Source organism: Delphinapterus leucas, chromosome 2 (assembly GCF_059928025.1).
Source record: "Delphinapterus leucas isolate spDelLeu-1000000601 "Yukka" chromosome 2, BTC_Dleu_Yukka2, whole genome shotgun sequence".
NCBI classification, from domain to species: Eukaryota; Metazoa; Chordata; class Mammalia; order Artiodactyla; family Monodontidae; genus Delphinapterus; species Delphinapterus leucas.
The window spans coordinates 2473411-2500381 of record NC_143130.1 but is presented as its reverse complement, the minus strand read 5'-3'; the positions used below and the strand labels follow the sequence as shown (position 1 = coordinate 2500381).

The window sequence follows — 26971 nt, the reverse complement described above, 5'->3', positions numbered from 1 at the left end:
GAGCGATCCCTTCTGGTCACTTGATGAATTAACATTTAATGACGAAAGCTGGATAGCAGAAATGGGTTTAAAAATTTAAAGCTATTGACAATCTCTGAATATCACATGTTTTAATTACAGGTAAAAGACGATGCTAAGATGTCCTGTATTCTAAGTCCTGTTCTTTTCTTCCAAATGAACTTGGTCTTTCCAATCTGCCTTCTTAATACAGAAACTTCTCTAGAAACCCATTTTAAAAATGATCATTTCAACTTTCCTCAGGGGAAAGCTATATACAAAAACAGAATCTAATTAACTGAGGTTTTTACCTAACCTACTTTAGTTCAACTATGGTGTGACTTGATAAAAAGCTGCTTGGATGTTAAAATCTATGAAAGGCTATTCTCACGGACATGAGGCTCTTTCAGTCTCGGGCATTTAAGTTGGACAAACCCAGGAAAGGTAAAAGGCACAAAAGTGGTGATCATTAAACTCATTTGAGCTGATGCTCAAACAATTTAAACATTAGGGAAAACAATGACTGGACTCCTTTCCCTTATGGTGAGTCTGCTGGGCTAGGTCTTTTAAACATTCATTAATGCGTGTCCGTAAAGAGTGTATTTTAAGCAACACATCAATGCTCATTTGGCTGTTAACTCCTGTCAAATAACCTGGTCTCCGTTCCTTACTGGTCACAGTGGGAACTGAACTAGATGGTTTCTAAGGGCCCTTCTACCGAGTGTCCTGACTGCATTAAATATTTGAATTGGAGATGGGATGAAATATATCATACTCCACGATAAAAGTTTAGCTAAGCAAATAAGAAAACAGATTTTGCAGTAAATGTGACTCCATGTACATCTACAAATTCATACAGGATCATACTGTATATTTGGATTCGCTCAGTCAAATAATGGAAAGCAAGCTATAAAGAACTCCCCAAGGAGTTCAAGGGGGGCAAGGGCTTCAAACTCTGGACCTCTCCCCTTTCCTGACCTCTTCCTTTTCCTTCCCTTCTCTCCTGCTATGTGACAGCAGTTAGACCCAATGTTCACTCCACAAAGCTGGTATAACGCCGCCTCATTTACCTGTGATATTGTGATTTATAATAAACATATACTTGGTCTTTGCCCCCTTTCCTGGCACAGAGCTACTACAACTTCTGGAATTTCCTGAATGATGAGAGTGGTAATGCTATCTTATGTGGATGAGGTGACTTTTGGAAGCATCTAAGTGTGGGCTTGTTGCCAGGAGAACCAACCCTGTGATCAGAGGGTTGGAACTTTCAGTCGCCCCCCTGCTGACCTCCAGGGAGGAGGAAGGGGCTGGAGATTAACTACATCATTGGCCATTGGTGATTCAACTCAATCAGGCCTATGTAATGAAGCCTCCATAAAAAAGCCAAAAGGACAGGGTTCCAAGAGTTCTTGGGATGGCAGACAGGCGGAGGTTTGGGGAGGGTGGTGCACCTCGTGAGGGCATGAAACTCCACACCATCTCCTCACACCTCGCCTGTGCATCTCTTCTATCTGGCTGTGCCTTAGTTACCTTCTTTGATAATAAACTTGAAGTCTAGTAAATAAATATATTTCTCTGAGTCCTGTGAGCCACTCTAGCAAAGTAATTGAGTGCAAGGAGAAGGCTGTTGGAACCTCCAGTCTGTAGCCGGTTGGTAGGTCAGAAGCACAGGTGACAGTCTGGACTTGCCACTGGTGCCTGCAGAAAGGGGGAGGGGCGGTGCTGTGGGACAGGGCGCTTACCCTGTGGGGTCTGATGCTGTCTCCGGGTAGACAGCAGCAGAACTGGGTGGAACTGTAGGACACCCAGCTGGTGTCAGACAATGGCTTGATGGTGAGGGAAAAAGTCCACACTGGAAACTAGAGTCAGAATCTTGTATCTAAGACCCTACTTGCTCTCAGTTAGCCCCAAAGTCTATAATCTATGACGCTTGGCAATACTCTGCATCTACAAGGGCTGGTTCATGTACTTGAAAACAGATTCTAATTTCCTTTAAGGGTTTCCATCTAAATGTCAGACTATGTAAGGACTAAGATTTATCTTTCCTCCAATTATTCTGAGTGAGTCAGTTATATTCTAACAGGAAAAAATAATCAAATAAAATCAAATCATGAAAAGAAATCATGAGTATTTGCACGCTGCAGTAGAGCTTTCAAAGCGTCTATAAAGGAGACTTCCAAAATGTAAGCATGCCAGTACCACCCAAATGAAGATGTATTTCCAATTCCTCATCTTGTGAACATGGACACTCATCTCATGGATACTCTCCTTACCGCTCAGAACCAGCTCTGACTTCACCCTTGACCTAGACCAGTAGTTATTTATCTTGGCTACCTTACCTTTGTAATCAGATTGGAGTCCAAGTGATTTCAGAGAAATTAAAAAAATCAAATGCAGCCTCAGAAGTTGCATTTATTAACAAGAATGCACTATGGTCTTTAAGGGCATTCTCAAAAATAAGGTCCCAAATGTCTGAAGCCATGCCAACATCATCTAAATAATCACATGGTTACCCTGGTGGCTGCACGGAGGAATGGAAAACTGATTTAGAAAAAGGCAAAGTATGGATCTGTAACCACTTTGTAGCCCACCGCGTACCCACTCTGCTGATCTGCTCAGCAACCTCTAAGAAACTGGATATTGTTGCTCCGAATGAGACATGGGTGCACACACAAGGCCAAGGATGTCACTGACCCAGGTCACCCTGCATGTCACTGAGGCAGGGAGCTCTGGTTCCAATCCCGGCACATCCTGGCTTGTTTCACCAGTTGTGTGGAAGCTGACCAGGCACGTTTTCGCTCTCATGCGTTAGGAACTGCACTGTAATTCTAGCTTTTTTATATATTTCCCCCCTCTCTTGGGATAGCCTTCAAAGAATTCCTCCATTCCGAGAGCTGGAATCTTGCTATTAGATGCGCTGGCAGGGTCATCCTCAGGAACTTGCAGAGACTACAGAGTAACCAAAATAACATGGAAGAAGCGGTGCTTCAGTTGAACCCACCTGGTATTAGGCCCAGCCGGAGCCTGCAGAGTGCAAGTGACGGAAAACAAGTAACACGCACTGAAACATACATGTATTATTCCTGTCCGCTTAGATTTCCGACCTGGTGTTGAACAAGCTGAGGAGGGCGGGTGCCTTCTCTCCTGCAATCTCATGACGCTCCTGAGTCCCCACAGACCACCGTGCACTGCAGAGGGCTGGGGTGGGTCGGGGGGCAAGCGTCTGGTCCTGCACATACCATAAATTACTGCCTAGGCAACTCAAACAGCTGTCAGCACTTTTAACGTCCGCCAAGTCCAAGTGCTATTTGCAGGGCTGGGATGTTGAGAGCCTGGGCATCTGCTTAGTCTGAGGCTGAGAACCCGTGAGTTATTCACCCCGAGGCCTGGCCGGGGCCACCATGATGGGTGCTTGCCAGGCCACTGGGGAAACGGCTCTCCCTCCAGCCACAGCCCCTGCTTTCCCAGCAGGGAATACTGGCCTGAGGCGGGCTGTTTCAGCATTAGTGCTCTGACAGCCCTGCTCGATTGCAACAAGTTTTGCAGGCTCACGGCAGCCAGGGCTGGGTCAGATACGGGCCCGGCAAACTGAGTGCCTCTAAGATGCAGTACTTTTTTCTCCTCCCTCCTTTAAAAAGGCCCCCTCATTTCAGAGAATCACAGACACCACACAGATAAGGCTGAACAGCACGGGTTGGTCCTTAGATCAGATCTTGGCCTTGGCTGGTTTATAGGCTGGAGGAGTGAACTAATATGTCTTTTATATGAGGTCAAATCAAAGATCAGAAAAGGAGGCAGCAAAGGAAAGACACCTCTGTCCGTAATGCCAACACAAATCTGGGGCCCTCCAGGGGCTGAAATCTCTGGGCCGCAAGGTAAGAACCTCGAGTCTGACTGGGTGGAAGGTGGGGCTCGCGGGGAACACAGGGGGACCCCAGCCAGGCCCTATAAGGCAGGAGTCTGCAGGCTCAGCCAGAGGCATGGGCGGCCTCTTCAACATTCCTGCGAGTTCAATACATCCTTACGCTCCATCAATTTCCCGGTGGAAGGACGGCTCTTCTGCCTTTTTTAGTCATCTTCTCCCCCCGAAAATGAAAACACAGAGCAGTTGTTTCAGTAACGGTGGAAAAAAGATTTCTAAAGGCCTGATAAACTTCTAAAGAGGTGTCAAAGGTTTTATCCCTAAATAACACAAAATATATTCGATTTACCATGGTTTTCAAAGACGTGCCCCACAAGGGACAATTTAAAGCCAAACCACGTAGGCAGTTATGAAACAGTGGTTTTATTAATCCAATGGGAAAAGCAAGATATATCCTTAACTTGATATTAGTTATGATCCAAACTTGACGCTCGAGATGTCGGAAAAGATGAAGAAAGAAAAGGACCTTTCAGATATGTTTCCCCGACCGTCAAACATATTCTAAAATAGGAAGGTATGGAGGATTTCCTCTAATTTCTCAGTTGCTACCCTTTCGTAAGTCTTAGTTTATATCTACGAAATGGGGATAGTATTGCCTCCTTCAAAGGGCTGTCTTCAGCCCTCAATAAGGTCACACAGGGGAAATGCCTTGGGCAGCCTAGGAGCCTCGGTGGTCCTCGGTATGGAGGACTTAAGATGCTCAAGTCCTGAGCAGGAAAGAGACAGACGCACAAGATCAAGGAAGGCAGAACCACATCCTCAGGCTGTAGCTGCTTAGAAGAAACGATGAAGGAAATTGACAAAGTCCCGTCACTACTTCCGAAGAGTCTGAAACATGAAAGTGAAATTTGAAACAAGTGATGCCAAGAACACGTGAGTTGAGAAAATTAGTACAGGAGGAGGGTGTACTCTTCCGAGCACTGCTGTCCAGTTAGAATTTCTGCCCTCTAACCGATGTCCCCCCGTGAGAACACACGTCCGTTGCTGAAACGCTGACCTGAACACACGGCAGCCTTGTCACGTGTACTGAGGGGAAGAGTTGACGACCAGCCCCTGGGGGTGGTCCTATTGGCCACGTGGCCCCAGAGGCCACTGGAATTCAACCTCTCCTTCCGCGAAATGAGGCGGTCAGAGGAATTAGAATAAGGTTTAAAAGTTCTGTTTTATATGTCATCTCAGAAAAGGAAAGCCCAAATGAATATAAGAAGAGAGTACTTATTTTTAATGGTCAAGCGTCATTATCTTATTTTAACAGAAGGGAGTAATAGAGACCCCCGCCCTTGGGGAAAAGCTATCGCATATGGACCGTAAAGTTATATAGCTTTAGCAAAGTACAAATAAAAGAACCATCAACATAAGGGGGGGGTGTAAGATCTCTGGCAATATATTTTGTTTTGGCGTAATTTATTACAAACATAAATGCTAAATAAAGTGTCCCTCCTCCTTTGTTAAATGTACAGTTTGACAATTAAACTGAATAGCTGAAAATTTAAGAAGCATTCTCACGATCATGCTTCTGGACAGGATGGGACCAGCAGCCTGTTGGATCTGTGAGAAGCGCTACCTCCCACCAGCCAGGAGGTCCGTGTGTAAGCAGTCGGCTTTGAACACCCCTCCAGGCAGCTCACAGCAACCTTACAGCCACCCTTCATCTCCTCAGACATCTACAAAGCCCGGGTTAGGGAGATGCACCTTTACCGCATCTCGCGTTCTTTAAAAATTACAATTTTACAGCAGGATTAAAACTGTTTTCAGAAAGAGAGAAACTAAAATTCACTAGAAACAGGCAAGTGAGCCAAGAATGACTGCATAGCAGATAGGACATCTGATGAAGTTTTTTGTCTAACAGACAGAATATACCCCAAGATGGGGGAATCTCTTTAAAAGCCTTTGAGAGAAGGGGTATATTATTATTTTCTACTGGAATTTTACCCCAAGGATGTTTTCTGATGGGTAAAGCATCAGAACTTGTGTATAAGTGGATACTTACCATTATTTCCCTTAAATGGTACCTCGTCCTTCTCACCTAACCAGTTATCAATAGTTGGGTCTCTGGAGGGTGTGGAGAAGAAAAGGGAACCCTCCTACACTGTTGGTGGGAACGTAAACTGCTGCAGCCACTATGGAGGACAGCATGGAGGCTCCTCAAAAAACTAAAAATAGAACTACCACATGATCCTGCAATCCCACTCCTGGGCATATATCCAGAGAAAACTATAATTCGAAAAGATACATGCACCCCTATGTTCACAGCAGCAGTATTCACAGTAGCCAGGACATGGAAGCAACCTAAGTGTCCATCGACAGAGGAATGGATAAAGAAGATGTGGTACATATACACAGTGGAATATTACTCAGCCACGAACAAGAATGAAATAACGCCATTTGCAGCAACATGGTTGCAGCTAGACGTTATCATACTAAGTGAAGTAGGTCAGACAGAGAAAGACACATATTATATGATGTCACTTATACGTGGAACCTAAAAAATAATACAAATGAGTTTATTTACAAAACAGACTCATAGAAAACAAACTAATGGTTATCAAAGGGGAAAAGTGGGGGGGAGGGATAAATTAGAAGTATGGGATTAACATATACACACCACTATATGTGAGATAAACAAACCCTACTGTATAGCACAGGGAACTATATTCTACATCTTATAATAACCTATAATGGAAAAGAATCTGAAAAAAATGAACATGTAACTGAATCACTTTGCTGTACACCTAAAACTAACACAATATTGTAAATCAACTATACTTCAATTTAAAAAAAAAAGTGAGGTATCTGGGATCAAACCCTCTTTGAGCCAGTTTCTGTGGAGAGGACTTCATTCCAGAATGGGCCAAACTGCTTCCCTGATCCAAGTGTCACTCCCTGTATTTAGCTCCACCCCTTTGGCCCCAACACCCACGCCTCCTCAGTCTGGTCAGTGCCGCTCAGAGCAAGAAAACTCCTGAACAGTGGAGGTGCTAAGGAGGGATCAGCGTGGCCAGAACCATACTTCTGCCAATCAAATTGGGAAATTCACGAGAACATTCCGGACCCAGTCCTCCTTTCGCTCACATCCTCCGCTAAAGGCTGACACAGGAAATACAACCCCAAATATTTCACTCCGATTCTTTGTATCTGTCCCCTTTATCTCCTCTGAACCCTCCGTGACTTCTTTGAATGAAAGGAGCGTTCAGTGTTATTTAATCCGCAAATGTAGTCTTTCATAGCTATTACCTGATAGGAAATGTCTAAATGCAGTGCGGAAGACTCATCCATTTTACTTTCTGTGAAATAAACAAAACTCAGATTCTAATCCCGAGGATTTCTGTCCTAAATGTTAATTTGTATCCATTCCCTCCACATATAATTTACACTGACAAACAGTCACAAGCAGTGGACACGTTCAATTTCAAGCCCTGTGTATCTGAAAGGGAAAGAGCCCAGATCTCTGCTCCCGTCACCGGCTGGTCAGAGAACCGAGTATAAAAAAAGAAAACAGAAGCACCAACAAAAGAAGCAGGCAAAAGCCTGTTTCTGTTTGTCTCCTCGTCTGAGTCTTGAAGCAGCATCTCCCAGCGTCAGGAAACCAGGCATGGGGATAAACGCGGTTTCCTCTCAGATGCCCTGAGCGCACAGTCCCTCTGGTAGCTGGATTCATGAGTTTCTCTCTTTGCCCATTCCTCAGATCTTTTTCTATAAGTAAGTTGTACGACGCCCTCCCACCAGTAGAGTTCCTTCTCAATCATTAAATCTCGTTACCTTTCTTTAATGGACATGGTTTTGCTGGGAGAGTCGAGGATGCCCTCCGCCGCTGGTGCTTTGATCTCTTCAGCAGCAAACATTGCACACGGACTCCGACAGCGCTTCTCCTGCGGCTGTTCAGAGGGATCTTGCTGCTTCCAGGACACGGGGGTTGCAGTCTGAGCGACCGGTCTCCCAGCAGCTGTGCCCGTCTGCTCAGCAGTGGGATCCATGAACTCTGCCGCTGGGAAGCAACGGAGCCCTGTCAGCACTTACTCCCCTGCGCAAGCATTCTTCGAGCCCTTCACCCCGACCCCGACCCCGGATGACCCGCACTTGGAGTTCAATCCGTGGGCACATGGCAGGCTACCCAATCCACTTGGATTTACGCAAATCTGGGGCATGCTCTAGTCCCTGAGAAAACCAAACTTCCCAGTGGATGACTCCACCCAGCGACTTCTTTTGTGACAACTGGTCTTTTCCTGCGTGCGGCACACAGGAAGTTGGTTTGGACTGCACGCTGCAGAATGTTTCTACGCCTCCAAGACAATACTTTGACATTTCACATGGGTCATACTCCCAAAGCAAAGCCACTATTATAACTGACACACTATCATTTTATGGAAATGCAGAAAGAGAATTACAGTCCCACGCAGCACGGCTTGCCAGTCTGCACGAGAAGGATCTAGGAAGAGAACCTGAAACCCAGAGACTGGGTTCCAGCCCTATCCCCTATATGCTCACCCAGCCCGGGACCTTTGGGGTCACCAATTTCTAAAAGGGGCCAAAAGAGCTAGGGGTTCACAAGGCTGTCGTGTCAGTTAACGTGACAAAAGTCATCAAAAGCCCTTATCAAGATGTGGGGAAGCGCTTCAGGTATTTTTATGGCAGAAACGTTGATGAGCCCGCCAAACAAGTCGGGTCCAAGAGGAGGGTACGATTCGCACTAGACTTTCAATCAACACTTAACACTTAGTTGTCAACTGCCTTCATAATTCAGTTAAAAACAATCCCAAACACATGCGACCCGCCAAGCAGGAAGGAAAGGAGCAGTAAGTGGTAAGCTACCTTTCAGTGAAAACTTCCTCTTCGTGACATTCTCCACGTCCACCTTCTCTTCAAAGAGCTGCCTGTCCTTCCAGTCCGGGCTCCCCTGTGCGGTGCTTTGTGCAGTGGAAAATTCCTTCGGTTCATCACCGAACTGAGCCGCGGGAGGATGGGCGAGCTCCAGGCTTCCCTTTCTCGGAACAGCATAGATGGGTTCCTTATGGCCATTTCCTTCCCGGACTCTGCTAAGCATGGGGTAGGATGGCTCTGCTTCCTCGAAGGACCCGTACTTTGTAACACCACCATCTCCACCTGTCAAGATTCCCTTGCTTTCTGTCTCTTCAAATTCTCTCGACATTCCTTTGCTCCCACCAGCCTCTACCGAAGACTGCCAGCCCTGGGATTTCAGGATGCTTCTAACTGGGGAGTCTGAACTTTCTAGCGAAGAAGGAAACTTCTGCTCAGCGGCACCGGAGCTGTCATCCAGTGGTGGCTTTGTCCGAAGATTCCCTGCGTACATGGGGGTGACGGTAGATGCCGGGGTGGACACAGATATGTTAACAGTGGGGCAGAAAGGGCTGAGCTTGCCACTTTGCACCTGGAAGGACACAGTTCAAAAGGAAAAGGCTGATTTAAAAACACCACCTAGGGAACTCCCTGGCGGTCCAGTGGTTAGGAACTCCGCACTCCCAATGCAGGGGGCCCGGGTGGGGGTGGGGGTTGATCCCTGGTCAGGGAACTAGATCTGCAACTAGACCTGCATGCCGCAACTCAGACCTGGTGCAGCCAAATAAATAAATAAATATTAAAAAATAAAAACACCGCCTATGTAAATACTGCTGTATGGATTGTCACGGATGGAGACACTACACTTGGGGCAGTTTTCCTGCTTCTCTGGGTGAGAAACCAATCCTAGACGTAGATGTACAGATGCGTCTCGTTAACCAAATCATCTGGGTGAAAAGCAGGTCATGCGCCCTATTTTTCTCCCCGAAAGGGACCCAACTCCAGATGATTTCAGCCATGATGCGAACAAGAGAAGAGATACATCCTTGGCATGGTTATATCCTCCTTAAGAACGAAGCTATTACCAAGTAACGACAGGTGACACAGTTTACAGGTAGACTCCCTAACTATACCGCTAACCTCAGAGGGACACCGTGTTCCCATATTTTAAGGACATACGTGCGAACTGGAGCTGGATCACAGGCCACCCACCTGTTCCACCTCTCCAAGCGTGACCGGCTGGGTTTGATAGCGAGCATTCATCCTCCTGTGTCTCACGTCTAATCTGTTCCGCGTTGAAATCGCTTTTGAGACCGGCTGGGACAGTTTGTTAAACAAGGCCAACTTCTCCGCTAAGCTCAGGGTGGAGAGGTCAGGTTCTCCTTGCTCGGCAGAATCTTTGCCCTCATTCGTCTGGTCTCTGGCTAACGCCTTCTGGTGAGCAGATGCCTGCAGTCTGAAAGGGGGGAAAAGTCAACCACACACAGGGAGACAAACAGAAGCCCACTGCTAGGTTTGCCTGTTAACTTTCTTCAAAGTGTCACTTCAATTGGAAAAAGGGCTTATTTTTCCCGGCAGCTGGTTAGCTATTAACAAGACGACAGCGTAGGCTGGGGACCCTCGCATGGTCAATATCACACAGAGCAGATTTTCAGCTCTCAATTATTTCTAAAAATTGAATTGCCTATTTAAGGAATTAAAGTCGCCTTGGTATACCTTATCTTGGAGAGCTGAGCTGTACTGTTAGTATCAACAATAAATACGGCTAAAGGGAGTCCGCAGACATTACCTATGGCATATTTAGACATTATCTAAAGGTGTGGTTCTGCAGGTGGTCTTTACATCTTAAATAATTAGGAAACAACGCAGTCATTCTATCAACAGCGCTATCTACAATGCAGGGTTTTGAGTTTCACTTGCTAAACACAAATAGCTTAATTGTAAAGATTCTCTCCCTCTTTTTAGTCTAGTATTTTCTCTCATGGGTTTCTACCTGTTTCCTGAAAGGTTGTTAAATCTGAAATTCCAGGTAACTTGCAAAGTGAAGGAAATGTCGGGGCTGATAAATCCCTCCCACTTCCAGGTAGAGGAGAAGGCTTCTAGTTACCGGGTCAGTTCATCTTCGAAGGTCTAAGACAATGTCCCTTCTGCCACTGGAAAATCTAATTCTAAATCCAGTGAAAAATATATTCTGCCTCGACTCTGATTAACCAGCGCCTCACAAGTTGTCCCAGGCGAGAGCAGTGTCAGTTTTCCAGGGCACAGTGAGGATGGGAGTAAGGGGACCTGAGTCTTGGCATCTTTCCTGAGGTCCAGCAAAGAACTAGGAATGATGGCAACCCGCTTCCCCAAAGAGAGCCCCACTTCTGGACGAGGCCAGCTCTACTTCTGCACTGTCATTTTCCTTCTTTTAATTTTAGCTTTAGCCTTTGCATTTGGCCCATAATAGTAAAACGGAGGGGATATTTACATGCCTTAAGGACATCATTTTAAAACACCACCATTGAAAACATAACAGTAAAACAGTAAAACATCTAAGTTCAGACACTATAAACTGTTACTGTCCCAATCCCCAAATATAACGGCATTGTCTCTCTATCCATTAGAAACAGGTAGGATTGTTTTTAAACATGTATTTATGTCTAGAAGTGTTTAAAAAAAACCTAGGTATTATCAGACTTTCAACATTCAGGTTAACGTCCTATTTTTCTGTTAATCTTTAGTAAGTGCTAGTGTTTTAGATGAAGAATGAAACTTTTTAGGGATGACCAGGGTTATGAAAAACAAACAAAACAAACGGATAAGTGGGTTAGTGGGATCCGAGTTCCAAGACATAATGAAAGCCCGTGGATGAAATGCTGTCATATACAGGCTGACGTGAAGTCCCCAGGGTGACAAAGCAAAATGCCCCACGTTCCCTGGGACAACTCCTTGTTTGTCAAACAAATGACAGGCATTGAAGACCTGAAGATGCACCTCTGCTCTCAGTGCGACATGCAGCTACTTCTGTCCAGTACCTGGCAGGCTGCCCGGGGCTCTTAGCTACAGTGGGACTAGGATGTCTTGTCATTACAGGGTGGGTGGCCACAGAGCACGAAGCAGGGGTAGGTTCGCTTTAAAAGCAATTGCCAAAGATGGAACATTCATAAGGAGAGAGAAGAAAAGAAGCATTAAGGAAGGTGTAGTTTTCAATTCAGAAACATTAAATCAAAAAATATTGGAACAAAATCCTTTGCTCATTTCTTAGGGAAAAATCACAAAAGAACTTGAAAAGCAATTACAAACTTAGGAAATAAGAGACAGAGGTGACCAAAGTCAGTGGAGTAAGAATAGGTTTTCAGAGCTTGGAAAGGATTTAGAATATTTAGAATAAGTTCCCGGTTTAAAAAAAAAAAAAAAACTTTCAAGAAAGCTAGTATTAACCAACCACCAGCAAAGCAGTAGGTTGTGTCCGTGTTTTACAATGTTGTCCTAAGCTATTTTTAAAGAGTCAGGGTCCTCGTATAACCTATAAGCACATCAAAGTACATTCAGCAAGTCTGACAAGGGGATAATTTTTGCTTATATTTACTGTTTTGCTCCCAGGGGTAGTTGCTTCTTATTTTACAATTGCCGCTCAAATATTAAAAACAAAAACAAAAAACTGATTTGCTAAGAGTTCCCAATGAATACAAGATGTACTTGTCCACAAATCCACAGAGAAGTGAAGGAAGTTAGGGCAGCTAAGTTAACAGCAGGTTCACAGTTGGGCTGTTGATGCCCTCGATGAGATGAACTTCATTTTTTCAGGAAGGGTGTGTATATGTGTGTGTCTGGGGGGAAAACAATTTTTAAAAAAACTGGTAAAAGTTTTCACTTTAATGGAAGCAGTAATCCCTGGATGAATTACTTTGGGAGATTCATTCTGAACACATTGGGACAATGCTCAAAACCTACCTCCCACGGTTTGGAAAGTTATCAAACTTCCAATTAATCTTTAAAAATTCGTGATTATTTAAAAAAAAATCAAGAGAACCCTTATCTTTTTGAGATACAGACTGAAATATTTACGGCTGAAATGATGCCTGGGGTTTGCCAGAAAATACTGCAGCAGGAAGTGGCATGTGGGTGAGAATACAGGTAGAGCAAGGGGGGCCGGGGGTTGTTGGCTGTAGGGACTGAGTGACGAGGACATGAAGGCTCATGATATTACCCCATCTACTCTTCTGATTTAAATTTTCCATTGCAAAGAGATAAAAAAAATGCACAGGCAAAAAAAAAAAAAATTAAACAAAATTCCTCTTCATGTTCTTCTAGGAGATACAATAGGTAACACATCCCTTTACAAAGTTCAGAGACACCGGAGCAAGGAAAATCCCTGAACATCTACTTCTCCGTGGCTTCTAACTGAACCGTCTTCCGACCTCCTCATTTTAAAAGTCTTTAAATCTTTCTTTAAAAAGAAGACCTTACAGCCAAGGCCCAGAGACCCCGGGGGCACTTACGTGGCTGCAATGACCACCTCCTCGGTGGTGACAGGCTGCGTGTGGGATCGGTCCTGCAGACGCCGCAGCCTCTGCTCTACGGCTGCATTCCTGGAGCGGCGCTTCGGGACGTTCTTCTCGTCAAATGACTTTTCCATTTCCTAAGATTGGAAACAGTGTGAATCCTGATAAGTTGGGGGAAAGGGAGTCGGGGCTGCAGAATGTCGCGACTCTGTTTCCCTGCAGGACCTAGAGGAGGGGCACCCCGAGAGGCAGCATCGGCGTCAGCAGTGCACACACCAGCCACACCGGAGGAGAGAAGCGCAGGTGGGCCCAGGGCCGGCGCAGGCAGCAGGCTGGCCGCGGGGCCGCCCACAGAGGTGACGGCTTCTCCAACAGCCCTTCAGCACATCTTACCCTGAAGAGCAGCCTCTTCGCAGCAACGCTCAGCCTGGCTCGCTCATCGACCTTCTCTTCATCTGTAAAAGGTCACAGGTGAAAACTGGATGTCATTAGAAAACGTAGGGAAAGCCTGTGAAAAGTTTCCCAGGGCTGACCTGGAAATCCTCTGAATGTGAGAATTCTTAGATATACTAAAAATGACAACAGGCAATATTTTCCCCTTGGCGGGGGAGGCTATCCTTCTGCTTCTGAAAAGGTACTAGTTCCCATCGCAATTAACCAAACGGAGCTCCTGTCTGGGCCATAATTTTCTACTATAATATTTGACTTAAGTATAGACATTATGGAATTAAGAAGAGATTTTATGGAAGGAACTTCTCTTCTTTATTGTTAAATAGTAACAAGAAAGCAACAAGAAAAATCTGCTTCTTCGATTCAAATCAGTTGTTTTAACATGGTTCACGTCTCAGCTCTCTCTCTTGGAACTAAGGGAAAGTTCGTGTGAAAATCTCAACTAGGCTTTATTGTATTCACAGGAAGAAAACCTGCCAGAAAGAACGCAGTATGTTCCATCATCTCATTCTTTCCAGAAGCAAAAATCTTATTATCTAAATCTAATCTGGGTGAGATGATAAAGAAGAAAAAGACAGATACTTGCCCTCGGCAGCTGGCATTTCTGAATTTGAAGTTGACCTGGGAAAGACATTAGCAAAAAAATAATAACTAACAATTAGCTGGTGGGAGTGGAAGATCCAAGGATCAAATTAAAAGTGAAAATAAAACTGCAATTAAAGTCTCTTAAAGAATATCCCCCGGTAGCAATTCTAGCTGTGGACACGCGTGGACAGCTGTGGACACGCGTGGACAGCTATGGACACACGTGGACAGCTATGGACACCGTGGGCTACGTGTGCACACAGACCGGCTAGGTGTTTCACCTTGTGCAGACAAACCAGGACCAGGTACGACTCATTAAAGACGACTGATCATCACCCTTTGGACGAACCCTTTCATTTCTCTGCATTCGCATACGATAAGATTAAAAACTCACAGACAACACGCAGGTAGACGTTTATAAACTGAATATAAAATCCCTTATTTTCACTGTAACATCTGGTGGACGGTCCATCTGGATTCTAACTTAACAAGGGCATAAAAATTTTATACCCTTAAATGAATAACGTTTCTCACTTCTTACCATTTGAACGCAACTGAAAACTACGTGGTGATACTGTCGTCATGGTCAACATTCTTTAAAGATACATTTACACGAGCCAAATAAATATCCCGTATAGCTTAGATGGGAGAATTATGGAGTCATCACATCCCATTGAAACAGTATCGGGACCATCCCTGGGATAGAAATTCCCATAGGATTTCTTCTAAGTTCCTAGACCAGGGAACTTGACAGACACATGCCTACCTATCTGATTCCTTTCGTTCTGCTGAGGTTATGGGTTGAGTTCTAAATCTCTCAGAAGTCTTTCTACTTTCACCAGGAGAAAAATAGCGTCTTGGTTTCCGGGACCCTCTCTCCCGTTCCACGCTGGTAGGCAAGCCAGCACCTTCGCTTGACCCCTCGACCCGTGAATGGCTTTTATAGTCGTGGGGAGAAGGTAGACAGAAAGGAGACGGGGAGACAGAGAGAGGGAAGAAAGCACAGGTTTATGCATCTCGGTGAGTCAAGGCACGAACACCGCCAAATCCCACTGCATGCCTCTACCATGCACGTCGGGAGATGGAACATTGCGAGACCCGACACTCTAGAGCTCCCCGTTAGTAGGCGAAAGCAGACTGGTAGTCGTGGAGCCATGTCCTGGATGGTCTGCCCTGCACACACTTGTGAGCTAAGCTAGTAAGACTCAAGGCAGGACACCACACAAGTCGAGAAGTGAATTAACTCTGCCAAGGACGTGCAAGTGACACATCGGGGGGACGCGTGGACATCACCTACAGCTCGGGTCTCTTGTTGGCCCTGGCTGACTGCAGGAACACATTGCAGAGCTGGGTGACGGAGACCTTGGTGTCCAGCAGGCCCACTTCCGACTCAGCCTTGGACGTCTGCGGCTCTGGGTCGCGCTTGGAAGCCGGGGCCGTGGCCTTCGCAGCCTGCAGCTGAGGCGGGCCCGTGTAGTCAGACAGCGAGCGGGTGAGGACCTTGCGCTTCCTCGTGGGCTCTGCCTCCTTCCTGTGACCTTGGGACACAGACTCGCTCTGAACATACACAACCATTTCGCTTCGACCCATCCTCTCCGTGGGCTGCTGAGCTGGAGGTGGGCGGGCCAGGCTTTCAGGTTCCTTCTGAGGTTCCGAGGTGACTGCGCTAGCAGCAGGCTTACCCGAGTCCTCGGTTCCAGAGGGGTCTTCCCGGCTTCTCCCAGGCCCACGATCCTCCAAAGCGAAAAGCGTTTTCCTGCTTTTCTCCAGAGCTTCAGAGAAGAGCACATCGTCCTCTGCTTTTGATTCACAAATATGGAGAACCGGGGTATCTCTTCTCTCACCTTCTAGAACCTTCGAGGGGGGAGGCTTTGTGACGGTCTGGGTGGCCGGCTCCACCCAGCTGTGCTCGGATGCGCTTTCTGGGGTGTCCGAGGTCGCCAGCGTGATGGTGTGACTGGGATCTGCCGGCTGGACGTAGCCATGGACGGGCTGTCGTGCAGAGCTGGCTGCCTTGCCCGAGCCCCTATCGAAGGCTGAGTTCTCTGACCGAAAGGCCAGGTAATGGCCTGGCACTGGCTGGTGTCTCCTCTGAGTTAAGGACTCAGGGGCAAGTTCAGGGCTGCTGCGAGCACTCTCCTCTCTCACCAGTTTTTCTCTAACTTTAACTCTTTAAGGAAGAAAAAGGATTTAAGTGCAGTAACTGCTTAAGGGGAAGAGAGCATGTGTGTGCAGATCAGGGATGCCCAGAGGATGGAAGAGCATCTTGGGGGCGGGGGCGGGTGGAGTCAGTGTCAGAAACCCACTACTGTTTGCCAGAGGAAGGAGTCTGAGTTGAGTTTCCAAATGCCAGACTCACCCTTCCTTCTGTAAAGCTAGGAGGGGTCAGATGCTATCCTGGGAGAGAATGGATGCCCTCCGACTAGATGACTACACAGAAGCCACAGAACGCTTCATTAATAGGCACCACAGGTATGCACCAGGGCACGCTGAGGCTGGGCTATGGATTGGTACATGTTCCACATGGACAGGCCCAGTGCAAGGGGCAGGGGCAGCTTCCAGGCATTTACAAGCCTACAGACCATATGTAATTTCATTGTCTCCTGCTCGACCTTGTTTACCGCTCAAAATTATATTTACATTCAGAAAAGCTTGGTGCTTGTTGGTCTGAGGTCTAAGAAAATTTTATTTGTGGTAGTTTTGCATTTATTGAAGATCAGTTGTGTGCAGACCTCCGGTGTGGATATTAAGACTAATTCCTACTTTCAGTAGTTAGCTCTCCACTCGTTTGTTCTAAGCTTTTTGTGGTACCTTAGCTAAATCCCTTTGCCCTAGCACCTATTCCCTCTTGTAAGTTAAAGCACAAACTGTAGGCATTTATGAGGTATGTATTGAAAGTGATATTTCTGTGAGCCCCTTCTATTTTTGTGTATAAATATGATTAATAAAAATTGTAGATTCCCACTGAAAACAAATTTCATTGTCTCCTGTAAATGTCAGAGCATTCGTGATTATTATTATTTTTTATTGAGCTCAAGATATATCAGACGATTACCTCTTTTCAAGCACTCAACAGTCACAAACTTTTTCATGCCATGCAGACTACATTCAATCATTCAGAAAACGTGTGACCAGTTAAGACACCACGACATCTAGCAATTCGAGCGCTAAGAAGAACGGTAGAAAAAAAAGATATTTGTTGAAAGAATTAAGGCACTGAACATTTCCTCCCCTCTGGAATTGCCATTAGGCCCTCAGTTGAAAACTAATCTAAAAAGGGAGGGCTTTGGTTGTTTCTAGAGCTATTTAAATATCTGAGAGCAAAACTGAAATCCATTTCAAGCTACCAACATTTTCTTATGACTGTAGCCAAGAGCGCTGGCTGTGGGTCCCAGGAGACCTCTTTTCAAAGCCTGACTCAGCCAGTTCCAGCTGTATGGTCTCAGGTAACCTACCTGCCCCAGCTGCTTTACCTTTTAAATGGAAATAATGTGATGTCTGCAAAGCACGCGGTTTAGTGCTTAGCGAAGAGTAAATGTCCAATAGTGCAAACTAGTTCTTGTTTTTACTCTTTTAAAATACCACATAGTGAGAAAGAAGAAACCATTCCGACCGCTTAGGAATGGATTCCTTCGTGGGGATAATCTTTAAAAAATAAAGAAATGCTTTTGAAGTGGGAAAAGCGATTTCTTGCGGAATGTAAGACCTTTATTTACTCAAGATTACTCAGCAAAGATAACTGCTTCTGATATTTTTTTTTGGAAGGGACTATCTCCTTAAATGACAAAGGCACCCTGCTAAATCTGATATAAATGCCTACATGTTTTTCAGCGTAAGATGCAAGGTATCTATCTATATTTCATTAAAAAAAAATCAAAGACACCTAAAAGGCAGTTACTATGAACAATTCAGAGGGGAAAGAAAGCATTCTGGGTTGTTACTCTTCCCAGAGACCAGCCAGTGCGGGATGTTTTCATATTTATAATCTTTGTTAATCAAAAGGCGGCTGAAACGTGGTTCAAGTTCTCCAGCGGAATGTGTGTCCTTCTCATCAGAGACAATCTGAACGTTGTCCTTGGCCAAGAACAAAGTGACTGTCAGAAACTCAATATACGGGTGTTTTGTCCGCCCAATGACTTATTCATTCTAACTCCTTCTGCCTCTCCCTGCCCCCAGCCTTAACAATGAAACGAGAGAGGGTTTTGTCTGCTTTGAAAACCACATGCCCTAAATGTAGCTGTGCAAATGAACAGATGGTTGAGGGGCAGGCAACGCGGAGAGGAGGAGGCTGGATGGGCAGGGCGGGGCAGGGGCAGCTGCTGATGAGATAGGACACTAGCCGGTTAGCCTGGCTCAGGGGAGCAGCCCAGAGATGCTGGTTACATCGTCACTACTGCCCCTTTCTGGCAGCACGTGACTGTGGGAAAGGAGAAAAAGCCAGAGGTGTAGCCAAAAGATTTTCCAAAAGAGAAGCTGAGGGAAATACTATTGACATTAGCAGGGATTAGGGCAGGAGAAAGAGAAAAGCAAATGATTGGAAGGTAACTTCCAGCAGCCCCTTTGGAACACATGACTTTTAAAAGCCCTGCCACCAAAAAGAGGGCAAAGAAGAGTTAGTTTCGGTGATGTGCGGGACATAAGGCAGCTGGACCAGAGATGCAGTCGCTAAACGCAGGCCGAGAGCTCGGGAGATACCTGGAAGGCCAGTTGATAAGTGAAGGTGTGTCCCCTTCGGAATCTTTCTGGAGAAACCACTCATGTTTGGGTTTCCCGGTACTATTGTGTACAAAAAACAAAACTTCAGGTAATGTCTATGAAAATGTTGACATATACACAGACTTAATTATTATAATTTAAAACTCTCAAGGCTGATTTTTCTTAAGTAAAGAATAATTCTGGCTTTTGAAGATGTCTAAGCACGTTTTGCCATGGGGTTTCTATTCAGTTCACGGAACTTCTAGGACGTTTGGTTCAGTGCTGAAATCAAGAGATCGACTAAGTATATCTGAAGCCACCAAATAAAGTGTTTTTTGGGTCATTTAAAAGTATCAGGAGTCACACTCTGCCCACAAATAGCAGACAATTCTCTTGTAAGAAGCTGGATTAAAAATATCAATTAATTTATCATCTATAATTGTGTTACGGTACACTGGTAAATAGCGAAATATAAAAATAGCGTCCATGGGCTTCCCTGGTGGCACAGTGGTTGAGAGTTCGCCTGCTGAGGCAGGGGACGTGGGTTCGTGCCCCGGTCCGGGAGGATCCCACATGCCGTGGAGCGGCTGGGCCCGTGCGCCATGGCCGCTGAGCCTGTGTGTCCAGAGCCTGTGCTCCGCAACGGGAGAGGCCACAACAGTGAGAGGCCTGCGTACCGCAAAAAAAAAAAAAAAAAAAAAATAGTGTCCATGCAAAACAGTACATATCAAATAAAGGTAATAAAGAAATTCAATAAGTTCATATCTTTAATTGCTAGTCTATATTTTCCTTTTATATTTGTCATTGAACAATGCAGCCAACATAACAGTTACCAAATACTAATGCAAGTCCATCTGATAAATGCTTACTGAGTTCCAACTATGTACAAAGCACTGAGCTGGGCTCTGAGAAGTAGCAAAGGTGAATCAGTACCATGCCAGCCATTAAAAAACTTACACCGTGCTAGGCAGGATAAAATAGGATTTATACATTCACTCCTCAACGCACAATCGAATATAATGCAAGCCTGAGTGTGACAAAGTAATAACGCCAGGCTGAAGATATCTTACCAAAAAATCATAGGCAAGGAAAACCTTGTGGTCATTATGTAGAGCAAGACACAGGAGGAATACTCAAACCACCGACCTGTACCCTCTCACAATGTAAAACGAAAGCATGGAAATTCTACAGGCTAGTTAAAATGTTTACCAGCTCAAAACCTTGCCAACCTACCTGTAAGAGTCCTTCAAGACCAGGCTGGAAACACATTTCAGATCAAAGTAATTTCCAAAAGAATAGAATAGAATAATAATTAAAATTCTCTTAATTTTCTAAAATCATTTTAATTTGGGTTTGGGTTTGAGCTCACAGGCAAGAACCTGTCGATCATCACTACCGTGCATTTTGCTGCGACCACTGAAATCTGTCACAACTAGGTGTGGAACTAGGTGTTCCCCAGTCTTTCTACACCCAAAGCAATTACCCCTCCACCCCTCCCCGTCTCCAGTATTATAGCCGGGGGTAAATAAAAAAAGTCAGATGTATGGGAAGCCATCTTATTTCCAACAATAAAGGGTCTAATTTCTCGACATTTATTTAAACATAGGAAGAGTCTGGCATATCCTCTGTGGCCCGGAAAGGAGGCAACGGATGTGGCTCAGGATACAGACGAAGAAGTGAGAGCGATGGATGCCTGCTTTGGAAATCATCAGTTAGTAACTCATACGCCTACATCCCAGAGTCATTTCAAGGCTCAAATGCTTTCTGTACGACAGAATGCTTTGCAAACTGTGACAGATGCTATACAACTTTCCGAATATAACCTTCATTGATCAGAATAAACCTTGGTCAGTATCGCCCTAAAAAATTATCAGGCCACGTATGAGACAAATAAGTTGTCAGGATGTAATGTACAACATGGTAAATATAATGAACACCGCTGTATTTTATATATGAAAGCGGTTAAGAGTACATCCTGAGAGTTCTCATCACAAGGAAGAATATATTTTTTCTGTCTCTTTGACTTTGTATCTATAGGAGATGATGATGTTCACACACTCAACTTACTCTGGTCATCGCGTCATGACGTGTATACGTCAACTCATGACGTTGCACACCGGAAACTTACACAGTGCTGTATGCCAACTATATCTCAATAAAACCAGAAGAAAAAAATAAAGATAAAAGCAAAGACAAACAAAAGCAAACAAACTTATCAGGGGGTTGTTTAAGAATATGTTGAGGTCAGCATTTGTAAAATGAAGTCATACCCAGACCTGGGGGATCTGCTGGGATCCATTTATCCATCACAACTTAGATGTGGGACTAGCCAAAAAGCCAAATAACCACTACCATCGTGGTGGATACTCAAAGCTTGACGCTTCACATATGATAAATACACATGTATGTGACAAGATGTAAACGAATGTGAAGACATCACGTGTTGACCGCAGTGAGCCCTTCACGATGCTGGTCTCCTCCTTGCCTTTCCTCTCCAAGACGACACAGCACTGCACATCTGTGAGTTCCTGGTGAGTCACCTCCCACATGTAAGGAGAGTGGGTCCAGCCTGAGTTCTCCCTAAGTCAATTCAAAGCAGGAGGGATTTGGAAGAGCACTTCTCCAAGTAAGGCTTTCAGGACCCTTGAGGTCGGCCAAGGCACTTACTAGGGTGAGGTTTTCTGCCATCAAATCCAGAAAGAAGGTGGGGCAGGTGGGGAGAGACCTAAATTTAATGAAACGTTCACTGTCCACAAGGCTGTCCTGGGCACTTGGTCTGCTCCGTGTCACAGAGTGTGGCTGCTTCTCCACCCTTCTCTGACTCACCCACTGCAGCCGGCGGTCGCCCCCTTCACCTGCCCCTCCTTCACTCCTCACCGTCCTTGTCGACTCTGCCTCCCCGCCTGCCCCTCTAAAGCTCAGGGGGCTCCACGGCTCTGCCTCCCTTCCTCCTCAATAATCAAGGCCGTGACGATCTCACCAGCTTTCACTCCCCTGCGGACCGTCTGCCAGTGGTTTCTCCCCATCCGCTCCCTCCCTTGAACTCAGGCTCTTGGGTTCATTTCCATTTGGGCACCTAACAGACACCTTAAAGTTTACGTGTCCAAACATGAACTCTCGATTTCCCTCCAAACTCAGCTTGTACTGGTGTCTTCCCTATTTCAGCAAATGGCAACGCCCCGCTCTGAGCTGCCCCGGCCAGAAAACCGAGACTCACCTTTAACTCCTCTGTTTCCCTCTTACGTCACATCCAAGCCATCAGCAAATCCTATTGGTTCCCTTCAAAAGATGACCTCTTTTCACGACCTCTGCTGCGTTCACGCAAGTTCAAGCCACCGCCCTCTCTCACCTAGATTACTGAGATGACCTCTTAATTATTCTACCTGTTCTCATGCTTGCCCACCTACCAGTTCCACAGCCACAGTCATCGTCTTAAAATGGGAGGCGGATTGGTCATTCTTTTCTTGGAAACCCTTATACGGCTGCACACATCACCTAGAGCAAAACCCAAAGCCCTCACGATGGGCAATATGTCCCCACTGATCTGCCCACCTCACCTGACACATCTCACCGATGTCACCCCATCACTCCACCCCCCTCCAGGCTCCTGCCTCACTGGTGACTGGGGGTTGCCTCAAACGCTCCACACATGGTGTCCACTCAGGCCTTTGCAGGGGCTGTTTCTCCCTGGAACCGTCCGCCTCCAGAGCTGCATGGCTCACTGCCTCTCTTTATGTCGGTCTCTGCTCCACTGCTATCTTATCAGAGAGACTTTCCTAACCACTTTAATATCAAATAGCAGCCCCAATCGCTTCCTTTTTCTTAATCATGATTTTTAAAAATTTTAATTATTTTCTATTCCTTGAAGTATAGTCGATTTACAATGTTGTATTAATTTCTCCTGTACAGCAAAGTCAGTTAGGTTTATTACAGGATACTGAATATGGTCCCCAGTGCTCTACAGTAGGACCTTGCTGTTTATCCATCCTGTAGGCACTAGTTTGCATCTGCTCACCCCACACTCCCACTCCATCCCTCCCCCAGCCCCCTCCCCCTCGGCAGCCACCAGTCTGTTCTCCATGTCTGTGTCAGTCTCTTCCTTTTGATTAAAGGTATGCCCTGGCTCCCCAAAATGGTGAACTGAAGTGCAGCACTGATCTCGCTAATCCACAGGCTCCCAAACCTAGGGAACATGATGGAAGTTTGGGACCAAGCTTTCCACCACGGAGCTAGGGGAGGCCCAGGCTCAGATGAAAAGATACATCATTTTATTAAGGGACAAAATTTATTTCTGGGGCCTGGGGGGCATTGTTTTGAAGACATAATAATAGCAGGAGAGTGTTTTAAAAGATGAAAAAAAAAAAAGATCACATCTGGAGAGTGGCAATGAAGCCAAGGGTTCTTTTCTCTTTGTTTTTTAAATCTTGCATGGATGTTGTTATTTTATGTCTCTTAACATTATGCTTAACTCTTTTTTAATAATTATGCTCGGTTAACAAGCTAACAGTGGGAAGGATTAGTGTCATACAAACATAATGAGTTGAATATATGACACTACCAGCCTATGTAGGAGAGCTAAGTGAGGTCCTTACAGAGTCAAGAATCGATGTAGGTGGAGAGAGGCACAGCGGTGACGAAACTTTTTCTCTCTAGACAGGGGTAATGCTTACACATTTCCCCAATTCACCAGCCTGTGTCCTTAAAATACTACATGCAGTTTGATGTAAATTATCCCTCAATTTAAAAATATATCACTGTTGGGGCTTCCCTGGTGGCACAGTGGTTGGGAGTCCGCCTGCCGATGCAGCGGACACGGGTTCGTGCCCCAGTCCGGGAGGATCCCACATGCCACGGAGCGGCTGGGCCCGTGAGCCATGGCCGCTGAGCCTGCGCGTCCGGAGCCTGTGCTCCGCAACAGAAGAGGCCACAACAGTGAGAGGCCTGCGTGCCGCAAAAAAAAAAAAAAAAAAAATATATATATATATATATATATATATATATATCACTGTTGGGACATGGAGAACAGACTTGTGGTCGCCAAGCGGGTGTGGGGAGGAAGGAGTGGGAGTGTGGGGTGAGCAGAGGCAAACTATTATGTACAGGATGCATCAACAACAAGGTCCTACCGTAGAGCACAGGGAACTATATTCAATATCCTGAGATAAACCATCGTGGAAAAGAGGATGAAAAAGAATGTGTGTGTGTATAACTGAATCCCTTTGCTATACAGCAGAAATGAACACAACACTGTAAATCAACTCTACCTCAAAAATTTCGTTTTAAATATCTCACCACCAGATTATAGAGTGAAGCTTTCTTGAGTAATCAAAAGGTAGAAATAGAGTCTTCTTGGGGCAGAAGCAAGATAAACATGTGAGATATAACCAATTTCTTCCAGGCTCCCTCGGCGCTAATCTCAGTGCTAAACGCCGAACGCTGCAATCTCGGCCAAGAAAGGGTGGAAGGACGGAGGGCTGAGGGAAGGGTTGAGTCTGCGGCAGGGGCTGGAGTGGCCTTCCGAGGGGGATCAAGTTTCCTGTTCCCAGATCCATTTGGGTTTCCACATCTCCTGCTTGGCTTCTAATGAAGTAACCAAGCAAAGTAATGCAGGGATTCAACTGCCTTGGTCAGAGACCAGCCTAGAATCAGCCTTTCGGGGCTGGAGATTGCATTGACAAGGCCAGCAGCTTGTCAAAGCAGCCAGCGGCTTTTTGGCTCACGTATCACGATCCCCACTCACAGCTGAACAGTACTTATGTGGACTCAAGACCACATATAAGGATTCTAAGCCCAGACAAAGTGGAAAGAGCCTGGTGGTATAAGCAAGGGCTACTCCGAGCCTACTCTGCTGACTGGGGTCACTGGTCCACAGATGAAAGGCTTGGACCAGAATGTAAATGACCATCCCTGAGTCTGCTGTGCAGTTCAGTGGCATCTTCTTCCCAGCACAGCTTTCTTGAGGAAGGAAATGACCCAAGACTTACATTCCTTGCAAGTCCCTTATACGTTGTGGGCTGATAAACCATTTGCAGATTGGCTATTTCAGGTGGCACTGCTATCGTCTCTTGACACTTTACGAAGACATGGAAAACAGCAGAACATTCATTCAGAAATGACTGATGGAGCCCCTTGGTATGTGTTAGATGCTGGGAAGGAGATAGGAAAGTGACTGAGACACGGTATCTACCCTTCCTGTAAGGCTTCTACTAAAGCAATGCTCTCACTGAGATCGTCCTTACCAATCTTACAGATCGACTTAATACCAGATTCAAGGCGCCATGTTTGGGGGACTCCTGACAAAATCGTGAACATCCTTGTCTGGGTGTGTCAGCTTTGTTGTAGAATGTTGGGCATTGAAATGTCCCTCTTCCTGAGACATGAGGTGCAGCTGAAGCTGCATTTGTGAGACACCTCATTTGGTTCCTGAGCTCTTTCTCTCCTCTCCCCCTTTTGGCAGAATCACCATCAACCAGAGGCCAGACTGGTAACACTAGGGCTCCCTGTACCAATTCAAGCTACAGCTTTATAACCGTGCTGGGAAAAGGACAATCTGATAATGAGAAGAACAGACTGCTTTGGGAATCTAAGCACCAGAGAACGTGTAAGAGACTCCCAAAATGACTCTTAGGTTTCTCCTAAGACAGACAAAAGGTTATACAAACTTGGAGAGGTCAAGAAAGCAGGCAGATGGGAAGGTGGACTCTCTGAACGTGCTCTCATAGGTTGATAGCCCAAGGAGAATGAGATCCCCAGATGTGATCTGAGCACTGCAGAGCACAGGTGGACCAGTGCTACCTGTGCTATTGACGGTTCATGTTCATTAATGTCCCCTAAGATTGGACTAGCCATTTAGGCAGTCAAATAAAGGACTTACTGTCAACTAAAAGTTCTAGGTCTGTTTCCCAGGAACCGCTATTAAATCAGGTTTCCCCAATCCTGAACTTGTACACTGATTTTTTTTCCCCTTCTAAATACAGGACTTTCTTAAATTTCATCTTGTTAGTTTCCAGCCATCGTTCCAGGTACATGTGCTCTCTTGCCTCCATGCTCATGTTCTCTCTTCCTTCTCTCTCTCTCACCCTCCCTCTAATCTCTTCTCTCTCCATCCCTCCCTCTCCCCTCTCTCTCTCTTCTGCTATCATCAAATTTATTTACACAGTCCCTCCTCTAGAAATCTGACCACCCTATCACTGGCATCTCCCAGATCATCTAATGAAATGCCAAACAGGACCAAGTTAAGGACGAAGCCCAACCTGGAACCAGAGACTCCATCACCTCATGCCTGGGTAACTGCAACCACCTCTTTAGTGACCTCCCTGACTGGAATCAATTCTCCTTCAGACCAATCACCCCCCACTGCTCCAGCGCTATCTTTCTAAAGTACATCATCGAGCATACTTGTTTTAAAATCCTTCAGACACTTCCCGCTGTACTGTCCACAAGGAGAAGGCCAAATGCCTTGTCGTAAGATGCTCTATGGTTGGTCCCCACCTGGCTCTCCTGCTTCATCCCGTCCCCCTCCTTCTAGGTCACCTGAAGCAGCCTCCCCTCCACGTCTAGCAAACTCACCACATCCTTAAGGACTTGGTTCAACTATGCCCGCTTCTCCAAGGGAGAAGGTTGAATACCTCATCTTGGTGTTCCCATGGCACCCAGCCTTGAGCTGTATAACCTTATCAACCTCACTGTGTTGTAGCTATATCTCCCACACTTAAAAAAAAAATGACATGCCCACCCAAGAGCACAGTGCCTGGCACAAGACAGCTTTCTTAAGCTACTTCAGAGCTGAAATTAACCCATAAATCAAGACTTCTGAGATCTGGGTGGATGGACAGATATCTATTGAGTTTGAGCTCCCCCAGACTATATGTTTTCATTTTGTTTATGAGGATGAGGCTTTTAAATACCTTATGTAAATCCACATAAGTGGTTTCTATAATATCCCTGACCTTCTTTCCTCAAGTTTCTAACCTTCAAAGGTCAAAAACAGCAAACCCTCTTTTCCACTATGATGGAAAATAGAACTGACATCAATAACAAG

The 26971-nt window shown here is 45.6% G+C and overlaps 1 protein-coding gene across 18 annotated transcripts in view; it reads right to left on the bottom strand.

The window, feature by feature from the left end:
- SVIL (supervillin) overlaps window positions 1-26971 on the bottom strand; it is a 305706-nt gene that overhangs the window by 53084 nt on the left and 225651 nt on the right. For 13 of the 18 annotated variants that reach the window (XM_089906335.1, XM_089906333.1, XM_089906334.1 and 10 more), the window contains 8 exons: window positions 18931-19011; window positions 15002-15172; window positions 14237-14271; window positions 13594-13655; window positions 13198-13337; window positions 9926-10169; window positions 8729-9305; window positions 7679-7904 (listed from right to left, as the gene is read on the bottom strand). In XM_089906335.1, coding sequence (XP_089762461.1) covers window positions 7679-7904; window positions 8729-9305; window positions 9926-10169; window positions 13198-13337; window positions 13594-13655; window positions 14237-14271; window positions 15002-15172; window positions 18931-19011 — 1536 coding nt within the window. Of the gene's footprint in view, window positions 1-7678; window positions 7905-8728; window positions 9306-9925; window positions 10170-11730; window positions 11827-13197; window positions 13338-13593; window positions 13656-14236; window positions 14272-15001; window positions 15173-15532; window positions 16406-18930; window positions 19012-26971 lie in introns of all 18 variants that reach the window. The other 5 variants (XM_089906347.1, XM_089906348.1, XM_089906349.1 and 2 more) reach the window with 4 other exon arrangements.